The sequence below is a fragment of the Anopheles cruzii genome, chromosome 3 (genome assembly GCF_943734635.1).
Source record: "Anopheles cruzii chromosome 3, idAnoCruzAS_RS32_06, whole genome shotgun sequence".
NCBI classification, from domain to species: Eukaryota; Metazoa; Arthropoda; class Insecta; order Diptera; family Culicidae; genus Anopheles; species Anopheles cruzii.
In genome coordinates this window covers 53,482,365-53,496,503 of record NC_069145.1, presented here as the reverse complement: position 1 = coordinate 53,496,503, position 14,139 = coordinate 53,482,365, and the positions used below count along the sequence as shown (strand labels likewise).

At 48.3% G+C, this 14,139-nt stretch overlaps 2 protein-coding genes across 2 annotated transcripts; one reads left to right on the top strand and one right to left on the bottom strand.

Moving 5' to 3' along the window:
- Window positions 1-2,535: 2,535 nt before the first annotated feature.
- Window positions 2,536-6,870, bottom strand: LOC128270594 (paramyosin-like). Its single transcript, XM_053008004.1, has 7 exons — window positions 6,843-6,870; window positions 5,158-5,244; window positions 4,791-5,087; window positions 4,437-4,573; window positions 4,298-4,365; window positions 3,647-3,758; window positions 2,536-2,589 (listed from the first exon to the last, which is right to left on the bottom strand). The coding sequence occupies exons 1-7, from the start codon at window positions 6,868-6,870 to the stop codon at window positions 2,536-2,538; spliced, it is 783 nt and encodes a 260-aa protein (XP_052863964.1).
- Window positions 6,871-8,465: 1,595 nt separating this feature from the next.
- On the top strand, window positions 8,466-13,929 carry LOC128272551 (uncharacterized). The gene is made up of 10 exons (XM_053010376.1): window positions 8,466-8,690; window positions 8,808-8,895; window positions 9,180-9,351; window positions 9,428-9,599; window positions 9,705-9,857; window positions 11,161-11,247; window positions 11,318-11,736; window positions 11,825-11,902; window positions 12,031-12,346; window positions 12,744-13,929. The coding sequence occupies exons 1-10, from the start codon at window positions 8,466-8,468 to the stop codon at window positions 13,074-13,076; spliced, it is 2,043 nt and encodes a 680-aa protein (XP_052866336.1). The 3' UTR covers window positions 13,077-13,929.
- Window positions 13,930-14,139: the final 210 nt, after the last annotated feature.

The window sequence follows — 14,139 nt, the reverse complement described above, 5'->3', positions numbered from 1 at the left end:
GGTCATGAGGGCAAGAAATTGCACGGTGGGACAGATATGTGACCCAACCCGTAAGCCATTTATTTAAGAAATGATGCTTATGCTTAGTGTTCTATATATTCGAGTCCATACTTTGCGTTTCTATTCCACTGGCGGCTGCTGTGGCACTCTCTGTTCCGTCAACTGTAGTGTCGGAAGCATTTCGGATATGGTGCCAACGTTCGTGTTTTGGTCGAGCGAAAGGGCGCCTGACGTCGGTTTGGTAGATTCGCAAAACTGAAAAGAAGTAACCAAATAATCAATATTCTCGAAAAATAACTTTTTGTAGATAAGCGATACGTAGAGGAAGCGATGGGCTTTTAATGGGCATTTTCGGATCGGAACCGGAAAGCGTTAAGTGGGTACCGACTTGAATTTTAGCTCGTAACCGTGTATTTAGTGATACGAAGCTAACAAGGGGGTTCTCCTTTGCATCGAGTCTTCGCCAGCGCAACAAATCTGACAGGAAAACGACACGGGTCCGAGGTTGAGCGTGCCCGAGAGGTCGGCTCATCTTTTAAGGCAATTTGTTTATGTAACATCTTCATCGAGGGGTCGGTCGCGGCGGCAAAACCTGTCCACGGCTGTGTTTTCCACACCAGTGGCATCAACCAGTCGTTTAGTGATCATTGTCAAGGATAACAGGAAGGCATGAAATGAATTTAAAATGAAGACTGAAGATATTCGTGTGAACCTGACCTGGGCACGCGACTTCAAAGTTCAACTTCACCGTGCCTTTCGCGAACCTTTTAAGAAGATGTTCAACAATCGGAGTACCGTAGATTACGGGTATTAAGACCCCACATCTATTAACACCCCCCTCATTTTTATATAAAAAATTTAAGAAAAACCTAAATTACTTTATTTTCATTTTTTAACGACTTTATTTATAACTCATTCGTCATAGAAGTTATGAAATTCTTCAGTCTCAAACATACACAGCTGGTCAATGAAATAGGTAATTGTGTGAAGCTGATACAATTTGAACTGTACTCAAGCCATTACTAAACCAATGATCACCAAACTGCTACTGTACTTAGATATACTAGTTTATGTCATTTTTTTGCTATGTTGGTGATACTTATGCCAAAAGTGACAGGTGTGTTACCACTTATTTTGACAGCGGTCTGATTTGGCCTGGTCAATAAAATAGGTAATTCTGCCTATAGGGCAAATTTTAATGAATTTACACGGTTTACTCTTTTTGTATTATCAAAAGTCAATATTTTATTTCAAAATTAGTCAGTTCCGCGTATATCCACCATTGTTTTGAAGCACTTCATGCATTCTTCTTGGCAGTGAATCAATCAAACCCTGACAAGTTTTTACTGGAATGGAATATCAGTCCTGCCGCAATTTTTGCCTCAATTCATCTTTGTTTGAAAACTATTGTCCAGCTAACTTTTGCTTCAAGGTATTCCACAAGTTTTGAAAATGGTTTAAGTCAAGAGACTGACTTGGCCAAGGCGAAACTGACACATTATTGCCATCAAACCACGATTTCATAAGCTATGGCGTATGCTTGCGATCGTTTTCTGGTTGAAATATCCATCTCAGTGGCATGATTTCTTCTACGTAAGGCAGCATAAACGTCTTCCATAATTGTTTTATACTCGAGAGCATGCATGGTGCTATTTACTCGAGAATTACCTATTTCATTGACCAGCTGTGTATCTTCTGTTTTCAAACATTGATTGACCAGTTTTCTAGCTAATTCTTCCATGTCATCATCATCTGTGTCTGAGGAATCCTTTTGGGCAAAAATAGCATCATCCTCAGAGCCATCTAATGCGTTACTAATACCTGCTTTTTTAAATGATTTGATGATAACATCTTTCTTGATGGCATCCCATGAAGTTTTCACCCACTGGCAGCCTTGTGAGATTGTTGGCCTCTTCAACAGGCCTGATGGAGTTAAGTTTGTATCAGATTCACTCATCCATTTGGTCCACTCCTCCTTCATATTTGCCTTAAAACGTTTATTGATACTGATATCAAGAGGTTGCAATTGACTTGTGAGACCACCTGGAATGACTGCTAACTGGGTTCTCAGTTCTTTAGCCTTTTGCTTTACTTTTTCAGTCAAATGCCCTCTAAACTGATCAAAAACCAAATAAGAATTCTTCTTCAACACGACGCCAGGTCGCCTAGACCATTGCCTATCTGTGACAATTCAAAGCTAAACTGTTGCCGGGTATTGATGACAAATTTGTGGAAAGATAACACTTTTTCTTCATAGAAATCAGATCGAGTGCTTGAGTCAGGTTGCTCATGATGCCGCTACATGCATTAACCGGTTAATCCAGCAAGCCGAATCGCTGACTACACCTATTAAGACCCCCTTGGATTTTGGACTGAATTTTTTGCAAAAAAGGTGGGTCTTAATTCCCGTAATCTACGGTATTTAATAGAAAAGTATTTATATTGGTGTATGGTGTGTTTTAGTTAGAAAAATCAATTATTGTTCGTTTCGGTTGTATCATTAAACTTTAAAATATGCTCGTACTTTCACTAAGCTTAGTAGAAGTTATCACTCTTGTGCGCGATGTCACTGCCACGAAGTGGATGCCACTGGCAAGGTAGACGGGTACTAAAAGCGGTAGCTGTAATTGCACCACCATTAAAGGGCCTGACACCATCGAAAAGCGTAATGAGCGAAAATTACAGCATTTTGTTATCGATCGGTTCGTCGAATTGTAGGGCAAGATATCCAGATCACGGCGTGGAATGTGGAATCGGCCCAAATGTGCAATCGGCCACAATTAATCATGGCATCGACAGAAGAATAAAACCATTACGCGAAATAGCGTGGGGTCTGTTGATACTCGACCAAAGGTTGTGCCACACTCAGTTCTGGACGGGGCTGCTGGACCAAAGTCCCGGATATGTGTGTCAGCAGGCATGATGATGTAACGGCGAACGGTGGTACATTTCTGCGAACTACACGAGCCCTCGACCGTGAAAACGCCAGGCGTCCTGCTAAGGGCCTATTCGCTCGAAAGAGGTCACCCCTCACCCACACGACCTCGGGGGGGCGAGTAAAAGGAGATTGTATTGGGAACGGGAGCAAAAGTTTCCAGAGAAAACTCATTTCACTACAGTTGAGTCTGGATTGATAAGGGTTTGGAAGCGATCACTGGAGTTGAAGCATACAAGACACTGTTGACGTTGGAACTGGAGCACCTGTCAGCGTGCGAGTCTTATGGTGCTTTTGATGATAAACATAGATTCAGTTTGCATAGGATTTAAGTTGGAAGCAGTTTACACTTAAGTGCAACAGTTTACTACCGACCGAGAAGCTCGATGAAGTGCATTTCATAGTTGGTCACGTGATGTTCCAATCATTTTGGGTTTCTTTTCGGACAGCACTGTGCAATTTGGAATCGTGGCGGCAATCGGTGGCCCACACCTCGCCAGTTTCTGCCCAATTACGCGAGCGAGCCTCCGTCTGTGGTCTTCTCTCCCGATCGCTGCTGGACCTGAGGCACTGAGGCACGACCTCGCAGTAGCGAACGCATTTCGCGAACTATTCGCCCACCGCGAGGGTGCGCCTAGCTGGCCGCGCTGCACCTCACACATGATTTTATAAGGAACTACCCCCCGGGAGCATACTTCGAATCTGTTTTACGTTAAGCATTTTATGAGCGTAGCGATCGATTTCGTGCCTTCCATCGGCATCCGAAGCGGTCGAAGCGAAGGACAGAGAAAGTACCTTGAAGGGAACCTCTCTTTTTCGCTTTCTTGGTTGATTCTTGTGGTTGGGATCATTCGAACTTCGGCGTCCTTTGCTACGTTTTGGGAGTCGGTAAAGCGCAGCAAAGCTAGATCAGCAGAGAAGCTGACACCCAACGGATAACCTTGCCGTGCCTTGATCAGGCACCCCAAAATGTTCAGGTGCCCACCAGGAGTGGTGATTGCCGATGGCGTTTTTTAAATGTTTCGTACCAACCCGCATGGGTGGATCGTATTTGGAGCAGGGGCAGAATGGAATTGGCGAATGGGGCGTTTTTTTTCGTTTGGTCCGCACGGTTACCAGCTCACTTACCTTCTGCGACTCGGGCGGTGCTGAGGTCTGTTTTGTACCGCTAAGGTCCGCGCCAGTGGTGCTAACCAAATAGAAAGAAGCATTATGTGGTGAGTGATAAAAAAGCGATTGACTGTGCAATAAAAGCATTGGCCGGGCGTAGTAAAAGCAAGGCCTTACATTTGAATATGCGGTTCGGCGGGTGAGGTCATCAGGGCTAGATGGTCGGACGATAGCGAGCTTCGCCGTTGTAGCTCGAGCTCCACCTTTAGATCTCTGACTTGCCGTTCCAACTGATCGTTCAGATCTTCTAAGTGATCGATCTAGAAGAGCCAGACGATGCGGTCGGTCAAACAGTATGGCTTGGGGTTTTTTGGCGTACCCTCGCACTTACCGTCTCCAGTTCAAACTCCAAATCATCGATTATGGTGTACGCCTTGGCCAGCTCCTTCTCCAGGGCACTGCAGCGATTCTCCAGGGTGGTCATCCGCTCTTCAAAGGCCGTGGGTTTTCCAATGTCCGAAATCTTTCCTTAAAACAAACAAGTTAAAAATTAGTCGGTTGGTAGCGGTAGTAGCTAGTAGTAGTATTAGCAGTTGGTGTCATGTTTCTTATCGTAATTGATTAAATTATCCAACGCGCTTGAAAATAATATCTCGCTACCGTTCGCGGTTGCGTGCTGGCGTCCTTCGCCTGCTGATACAGGCCCTTCCGCTCGAACTTACCGCAACCCTGTCACGTAACCTACCTATGATCTCAACCGGAACCCGGTTCCTTTTGATGCGGCTATGTCTCACGGTAGCGTTAGCTTCCGAAGCCTTTAGTTTGTGATTTTGAGCAACGTACTCTTTGATCAAATCATTGTAGCGCCTTTTGAGCAACTGGTGCGCCTCGAACTGTTGCTGACTGCGCTCCAGTTCTTTCTCGATCACCGACTTGCACTGAAGCCTAGCTTCTTCGGCCAGCGCGTACTGGGAGCGGAAGCGCGCCACATCCTCCACGAGTACCGTGTTTTCGTTGTGAAGCTTCCGGTTTTTGGTGTCCACTGCAAAAGATGAATCCTCGTTATTGCACTACTACCCGCGCTATGGTACGCCACAGCTTTGGTAACGTACGTCGGTCAACTTGGGCAATTAAATCGCGTATTCTGTGATTTAGCCGCAGCAGGTTTTCCTCGTATTTATCCATTCCGCCACTGGGAGCTACTCACCTGCTTTAAACGGGGTTCAAAAACCCGTCGACCTGAATTTGGATTTCATAGATACGGGTGAAGGTGATAAGATGATAAGGTGATATCGTTTGAAGGTGATAAGATTTGGATGAAATCGGGGAAATGGCGTGCAGCTAGCGCCACCTGTCCGTCGTTGGTGAGAGTTACGCTTGTGTACGATCGCGACGGCTTTTGCGTACAAGGCAGCGACCAAGCCACGAGTGAAATATTTCACACCGTGGAAACTTATTTGAAAAATACGGCTAAACGGTTTGAATTCCTATCATGTTTACTGCGATGTGATAACCTTTACGCTTATCTGCTCGCAAATAAAAGAAGATTAAATTTATTCGGATGCACAGTGCACAGAAAGTGGCAGAAAGCGGTAGTGTGATTTCTGCCAACAATTGTGTGGATCAGTGTGTTGGTGTGCTTCAACGCGCACATGCGCAAACGAACATAAACAGATGTCTCGCCATCCTTCTCACAGTGACAGTTGGCACGTGCTGGAATCGTCCTTTCGCACTCTCGTCACCGCGGGCTGCACGCGCACGGCAAGGGGGCAGGCACCGAAACCGAAAGCGAGGGTGGCCAGCCAGAGGCCAGAGTCATCGGAACCGAGCGAGCCGTGAGGCACGGAAAATTGTGGTCCTAGTTTTTCTCTCCGCACACACTACCCCAGTCGGAAGGTCGATTAGGATTGGCAGGATTCGCGACGGGTTGTCGATACAGCACTATACGGTATCGGGAAATTATCACATTCGTATTACACACAGCAGTGTTCCGCTTCTTGGGTTGCGCATCAAAACAAAGTCCAATATTCGTCGTCTAAACATGGCCGTCCGTGGCTGCGCTCTTCGTGGCACCGTTGTCTAAGGTGCGGGGGATGTTTAGCGTGCGATGTGCAGTTTCAAGTGCTTCTGCAGTGAGTTGGTCATAATGCTCAAGCTTGAAAATCTAACCCAGCGAGTGATACCGAGTGTAGTGACATTTCCGGGTGCATCTGTGCATTAGTTTTAGCAAGAACTCTGTGTGAATTCTTCATCGCCAACAGGATACGACCCAACAGTGTCGGCTCAGCGAACGAACAGGTTGTGTGTCTCACCAGAACAACACCGCAGAAGGTGGGTTCGGCTGGAGCTGTTGTGGAACTTTCGGATCGGTTACGTGAACCGATAACGAGTACTCGCGGCCATGACGATGGTCATGTTGTTTCATAACTGGCATTGGCTCCGCACTGTTCTCGGATTGCAAATCGTCCCTCGTCCTCGCCGATAAAACTTTCCCGATAGACCCATCAAATATGCAGCAGTTTGTGATTCTTTAAACAAGCGGCTTCCTGCGACTTCGGCTTAGGTTTCGCTGGCGAGGCGATAGTTTGGCGAGCGGTTTCCAGTCCCCCCATCCCGGATACGTTGTGCCTTGCGGTCGTGTATCAGACGTGTGGATTGGAACCACACTGCTCGCTCGTAGCGTTCTGTCAGGTGAAGCGAGTTTTTGAAGCTCATTAAGGATTTATCCATTTTGGCTGGGCCGTCCTCTACGTGCTCTAATTGCTCCGGTTCCGGTGGCAAGGTAATCGTGACCTACATATTCTCTGGGGAAGATGGCACACCATCATGGGTACGGTGAGCATCAGGTTTTTGGGGACAGCGATGGAATGCTGATAGGAGTGCGTGTTCACGCATGCCGTTGCATCCGGCCGTTCACCTAGGCGAAGGTGATTTTAATCATCCATCCACACACCCTTTAGCATGCGAAATACCATTAGAGCCCGGTTTTTGTAGTGTAGCTTGCAGTATCTTCTTTGGTCTGTGACATCACAATATGGAGCAGGTATTTTGATCAAGTTCCATGTGGGAACCGAGCATCAAACATGGGCGGAAGTTTGTGGTTTGTAGACTGGTAAATATTTGTCTCACACGTTCCTCTGTCACACAAAGATCACGCCGCGTGTGTGTGAAGTCTGGAGCCGAAAATACATATTTACACTACGTCCGATTTATGCGGGAGTTTCTAAACACGGCGTGTGTGTGGAAGAAGATTTCTCGTTCGAAAACCCCGTTCAGTATGGTAACCCTAAGATAACGCAAAGTGTGGAGTATGTAAATTAGTTGTAAATTTTGAGCCATAACCGTGTCCAGTTCGCCGGCTTAGAATAAACATCGATAAAATGTTGGAAACTACAACGCAACCAACGGGATAGAGCAAGTGTTGATGTATTTTATAACGTGCCCTTGGGACTTTCCAACAGTTGGCTTGCGGCTCTGGACTTTTCCTTGAATCTGGGTATCAATGCCGAAGAAAAAGTTATAACAAAATGGAATGGCGTCCCCTTTTGCGTTCCGGCTCCGGGACCTCAATAATCTGGGATCCTCCGATACAAAACAAGATTATACTGATGAACCCCCTTTGGACCTTTTCAATACACGCGTTCGGTATTTGCCCGTGATTGGTCCCCTAACCCGACTCCTTGCGACATTCCTAGTTCGAACTCTTCGGAAAAGCACCGGCAAAGGATGTTTAAACTTTAACGACTTTCTTTCCCGACCACACCGCCCGTGGCTGATGGGCCACGAGCTCCGTCCCATTATTATCGTTGGAACGGAGATTGCTGCAACGGACAGCAGGCCGAGGTGGTGCTATGTGCATGTGTCCTTGTGCCGTTATTTGTGTCGGGGCATTATCTCGGGCAAGCCCGCGTGTCTCTGAGTGCCGCTGGATCAACTTGTCTTCCTCGAATACGCCTCCTGCTGCTAATGCATGCATGTGCATGTGGGTGTGTATGCGTGTGTGTTTTATGTCCGGTCTTCGGTCCTATCTTCAGCAGCAACCTCAGCACTACGGAGCGGGGGGGCGGCCGTCACATAGGTCAGATGTCAACCACAATGCCGCAAAGCAGACGGAAGCAAGCCCCGGTCCTGAAGGGATAAACACGAGCCACACGCCAACGACACGGAGGGGCCCATGCCTAGCCTGGCAGCCACCCCGTCCCCTACGCCTCGGAGTGTCCTTCCGCGTACTGTCATTGATTGAGCCCCCAGTCGCCAACACCCTCCGCCCGGCCCTATCCAGTCTCGCACCACTTCCCCGTCCCGTCGGCCGTCGATGAGTTAAGGCTCCCGTTACGGAAGCGGATTTTCGTTCGGCGGAAGTCGTCGATACCCCGGGGGGAGACAGGGCCAAAAACGAAAGCGCCATAACCGTAGCGCCATGTCGTCGCGCACCAAACGCATGAAGAAGTCGTCCTGGGGTGCACGGGAGCGGGCCGGCATGAGCTTCCTTATCGTCGTCGCGTTCTTCGCCGTCTTCGGGCTGATCATTCTGACCGAGGTGCTGATGATTGACGATCGGGGCCGGGCCGGCAGCATTATCGTTCGGCACGGTAGCAGCGGTGGCCGCTTCGGTGAATCGGTACCGGACTACGACGACGTCAAGGTGAGGCAAACTGGGACCCGGTGGACCTGGAAATTCGGGGGCTGGTCCTTTCGTGTCCAGGTACCGGGAAGACTCGAGATCGAATCTAGCGCTTTTCTTTTGCCCCGCATTACGCAGGACGACTACCTGGACGATACCGGGATCTTCGTGCGGGAAACCAAGTACGGTGGCGCGGCGGTGAAGAACATTCTGAAGAACCAAAAAGGTACTGGCGCAAAACGGCTCGGCTTTTTTGCTGTCGCGTTTTCCGTTCCCGAACCCTGCATGTGACCCTGAGAGATAAGAGTTCTTATCATTGAAACCAATTCCCCAATACACCTGCCTGAAGAAACTCCTGGACCCTGGAAGCGGATTGCACCGTTCGTTCCCTAGAATCCCCTTGTGTGTCCTTCTTGTAGTGCTTGCGCATGCTAGAGATTTAGTTCTTCCGTGTAGCCGTGTGTGTTTGTGTGTGAATTGGTGTACTTTTCTTCCACCGCGCCGGCAAAGCGCTGAAACACTCTATTGGCATCTACGTGCACACAGATGCAGCCGAGCCACGGAGCCCCCCGGTGGTGCCGTGGGGCCAGATGCTACCGTCAAAGATCGAGCAAACCCTGCCCGGCTATCCGGCCGACATGAAGCCCACCGACGGTTCGTGGGAAATCGTCAACGGCACCAGGTGAGGTAGCGCCCGCGGGAGCGTAATGGGGTGGCCAGTTGCTCATTGCGATTCCTCGTGGCCCGGCCCCTTGCAGGTACAAGTTTTTCGTCTTCTCCGCGTTCTACGATCGGCGCGATGGCAAGCTGGTGCGTATTATTGGGGCCACGAAAACGCGCGGACCGGAAAAAGTGTGGTGCCGCTTCTGGTACCAAACGGGGGCGAACAGCACCAAGTATCGATCGGCGTCCGTGATGGCCCGGGTGAAGGTGAGAAGGCTGGCGGCATCGGCGGCACCGTGTTACGCGGAAATTGATTTCTCGTGTTTTGGGGCGCTTTCGTCCTGCCATTTTTTGTTTGTTTCCCGTTCACAGATCATACGTGAGAACTGGAACTTGAAGTACAGCGCGTGCTTTATCCTGTGTCCCATCCGAGGCCCGTATCCGGAGGTGCCGCACCACGTGTCCGTGGTGAGCAAAATTCGGGCCGCACCGGGCAACGTGCTTATGCTGCGTAACACCGACAACGTGAGTACTTAGTAGATAACGCCGCCGCCGTTACTCGCATAACCGGGCAATCGAACTCTGCCAATAGTCTGCCACTTTGGCGCCAATGCGAACATCGATGGCAAACTGTTGATGGCTTTTCAAGTGCTTAGGAAATGGGGCGGTTACTAACAAGGATGAATTTTTATTTTTGAAAGGTTTTTTATGAACAAAGGAAATTTATGAACGAAAGTTGTTGAAAGTGTACAGGGACTCTTCGCCTTCAATTAGTACGGGGTTTCTGAATTGAAACGTGGCCGTACAAGCCTCAAGGACGATCCACGTCAAGGACGTCCAAAAACAGCAACATCACTTGAAATCGAAAAACACGGAAAATACAGGATATTGTATTGAAAAATCATCGAGAGACTGAAAGAGATTTAGTAGAAGCCCTAGGCATCTCATTGGGCAGTGTAAAGCAATATTTTAACCGAAGTATTGGGTATTAAAAAGCTGTGTGAATAATGGATGCAGCATTCGCTAACAATGGAACATTCGAATGCAACTTGTTCGGCAACATTTTGAGCGATTTCGAAAGGATAAAGTGAACTTTGTGCGTTGATTCATCACTATGGATGAGACTTGGGTCTATCAGCATGATCCTGAATCAAAACAAGAGGCTTCAGCCCTGGCCAAGTGGCCAAGAAGACGTTAGCATCAGTTTTTCGGGATACGAAAGGAATTTTGCTGATGGATTACTTGCAAACTGGTAAAACAATAAATTCTGAATATTATTGTAACCTTTTGGACCAGCTGAAGGGGAAAATTTGTGAAAAAACACCCAGCTTGCAGAAGAAAAAAATCCTTTTTCTTCAGGACAATGCAGCCTGCCACAAAAGCATTTTGAAAATGTCAAAAATTCATGACGTTTAAATTCAGTTTGAATTGTTGGAGCATCCACCGTATTCACTAGCGTCGTTCCTTAGCGACTTCAATCTGTTTCCAGACCTAAGCCCAGAGTTTTTCAACAAACAGCTGTGGATGTTGCAGCCCTCCCTGATTTTCACTTCAGGGATGGAAATCATAAATTGGAATCTCGTTGGAACAAGTGTATTGATGTTCAGAGAGACCATACTGAATAATAAAGTGTATTTAAAATTATTAAATGCTGCTTCTCGTATCGAAGCTTGAAACTTATTGAACAATCTAGTATGCATCCAGAATTTGTCAAATAATCTGTTAGTTTCAAATCAAACCCGATAAATGCCCGAACAGTGCGCAAGTGTAATACATTTTTAGGATGATCCAAAGCCAGCGTCTAACTTTGCCAATGTCTTCCTAACAGGATCCAGATTTTACGAATCGAACGTTTAGCAACATTCCGAACAGCATCGGCGTGTGCGTGAAGCCGTTGCATTTTAACTACGATCAGGTACCGTGGCTGCCCCCTTCGGCACACACTCTTCGGTTTCGATTTCTCACTCTACCCGTTCATTTTGTAGGCTCTGTATTTGCTCGAGTTCCTGGAGCTCAACAATTTGCTAGGCGTAAGCCACTTCACGTTCTACAATCACACCATCGGCCCGAAGGCGTCCTGCATCCTGCAGCACTACATAACCGGCGATCTGCCGCAGCATATCGCGCCGTACGGTGCTGCGACGGCGGGCAGGAAACCTAATGGCACCTCGCCCGAGGTCCCCGAAAGCAACGATGTGCCCCAGCAGCAGCACCACCCACAGCACCCCAGCAACCACCACCGCATGCCTACGAAATACAATGAAGACAATACACGTGCACAACTGAAGCCAAAAATCAGTGTAAATATTTTGCCATGGAATTTGCGCATGCGATCGCAGAAGGAGATACGGACCGAGGGGCTGTTCGCTTCGCTGAACGACTGCTTGTACCGGAGCATGTATAGGTCAGTGGTTCAAGCACCCGCGTCCTTGACGCTGAAGTGCCGGGAGTGCTGATGCGCCGCTGCATTCGTGTGCATTCTCTCGTTGCAGATACTCACATGTTGCACTGATTGACTTGGACGAGTTTATCATACCGCACCATAATGACACATTGATTGATCTCATCACGTAAGTGGCTCCCGAAGAGGCGGCCCCTCTTCAGAGGGGCTCGGCCGGCTTGAGGGTGGCCCCGGAACGATAATAATCACAACTCTTTTATTTCTCTTTTCACGCATTCCGACGCCCGCGGGGCGAAGATGGTTGTCGAAGCGGATCAACAACCGCAACACTGGAGCTTACTCTTTTCAGAATGCATTTTTTTACCTACAGTTTGCCGACGATGCACTTATGTACGAGGGAGGCACGGGGCCGCGGGCGAATCTTCGGTCGGCCCTCACGACCCAGCGCAAAACACGGCGAAGATCGAAGCTGCACCCGCAGAAGCAGCGCTCGAAGTACATCTGCAAACCGGAAGCCGTGATCGAGGCGGGCAACCACTTCGTGTGGGAGTTCTGTCCCGGCCGGGGCTCCCTTAACGTGCCGGCGGATGCCGCCATCTTGCATCACTATCGTGTACGTAACTGAGGGTGAATGGGACTGGTGATGTGACCAATTGCTGAGTCTACGACGAAGCACACGCAACAACCAATGGCTCCTACATTCTGGGAATTCGTTGAACTACTAAAATATGGACCAATTGGCATCTCTTTTACTTGGTTTATTACACTACAATGAAAAGGATTAGGTTTAGGTACAAGTTTGCACCCTTTCAATATGTTACTTGCCATTTTCTTCACTTAGCTGGTCCCATATCTGAAGGCGTTTCGAATCGAATATGAATTTGACCACTCTTTATCCAAGCTCACATCGCGTTCCCGGACTTGAAGTCCGAGAGATTGACATGCTACAAAGCACTACCGGTCGCTAATATAGTATCGTTTCTGTGTCATCTGCTTTACCATGATTGTAGGTTTGCGAGTTTGGTGGAGATGATTGCATCAAAACACCTTCGCTGGTCGACCGGACGGCCCACCGCTACTCGACCCGTCTGCTGGACCGTGTGGGAACGGTCTACGGCTACCTAAAGGAAACCTGCGACCTGCCCGACATCGTTTCGGCCCAAACTAAACCACCGCCGACGCGAAAGAAAGAGCTCAAAATAAGAGTCCCACTGCGACCGGCGGACAGTGAGCCAAGGAATCCGACGGAGCCTGTCGACAGTCCGTCGAGTGCGTCCGGAACTCCGGTCACCGGAAACGTGCCACCGGCAAGTGCCGTCGAAGCGATCCTTAAGACGCATTGATCGCGACCCTTCGCTTCGGGTGCAAGGAAGGCAACACATGTGTGTGACTTGTGTGTTGGGATTTGTTGATCTTACACCGCTTTCTTCCAGTTCGCTGCGTACTAGCTCTAGCTCGCGTTTGGAACAAGCCCTCGCTTACGATTAGGTTTATCTCAAAGAGTAACGACTAGCGCAGGGAGCTTTCGGCCAAAATCGGTGTCACGAGGTGATGGATGGTGTCCGCAACCAAATATTCGGCTAATCACCTCGGTGAGCGTTAGCGGGGGTTTAGGGTTCTACCTTCGAGCAGCAAGCAATGTTACGATTCTTCCATTCTGCCGATCGCATGTAGGTGATGTAGCGTAATGCCTGGCTAGCGCTCAGAAGCAACACTGCTACGGCACTGTGAAAGTAATTCATACCTAAACTTAAAACCAAATGGCGATAATGGCGGAAAACGAAACACACGGCGACACAGTTATAGAACATCGCATATCAGATCAGAATAGGTATTTGCGTTTCTTCAATAAACATACCGGCAAGTCGGCAACTTATTTAAGGTCGTTACATAATCGTGATAGTTCCACTTTTGTATGCTCGATTCAGTAGCAACATATGTACGCATTCCGGAACTGCTGCTCTCTGACCCAGAAGCAACAGGCTCTGACGGAAGGGCGGCCGGGACATTATTCAGCTAAATGTTAGGCGGGACGTGCTCAATAGTGTAAACACAGATTAGTTTTAGTTGTATTTCATGCTCTTTCCGTATTCTACCAGAGTATCATAGTGGTCCACACGCAGTTCAGTGTATTTATCGAATATAGTAAGCGTCGCGAAAGTGTCGCCGTCTTCGTCTACACATGGCACAACAGGAATGTACTACAACCAATGATTAAAATTACGAACTTATTAAATCACAGGCACAGGCGAGGTCGGCAGAGCTTACCCCGGGCGAAGCGAGAACGGACGGAGGAAACGGAAATCAAACGGGGTTGGGATTGAATGGGAAAATAAATAACGAACGAAGCAGAGGACATATTTTACGAAACGAGTAGAGTCCGTGGCGTTTTCTTTGACGTATGCT

Coding starts and splice junctions, on each gene's coding strand:
- LOC128270594 (XM_053008004.1), bottom strand. CDS start 6,870: ATGGTGTGCCATCTTCCCCAGAGAATAT. Junction 4,366..4,436: donor TGGAGTTTGAACTGGAGACG/GTAAGTGCGAGG, acceptor TGGCTCTTCTAG/ATCGATCACTTAGAAGATCT. Junction 3,759..4,297: donor GATCTAAAGGTGGAGCTCGA/GCTACAACGGCG, acceptor GAATCAACCAAG/AAAGCGAAAAAGAGAGGTTC.
- LOC128272551 (XM_053010376.1), top strand. CDS start 8,466: ATGTCGTCGCGCACCAAACGCATGAAGAAGTCGTCCTGGGGTGCACGG. Junction 9,352..9,427: donor GAAATCGTCAACGGCACCAG/GTGAGGTAGCGC, acceptor GGCCCCTTGCAG/GTACAAGTTTTTCGTCTTCT. Junction 11,248..11,317: donor TGCATTTTAACTACGATCAG/GTACCGTGGCTG, acceptor TTCATTTTGTAG/GCTCTGTATTTGCTCGAGTT.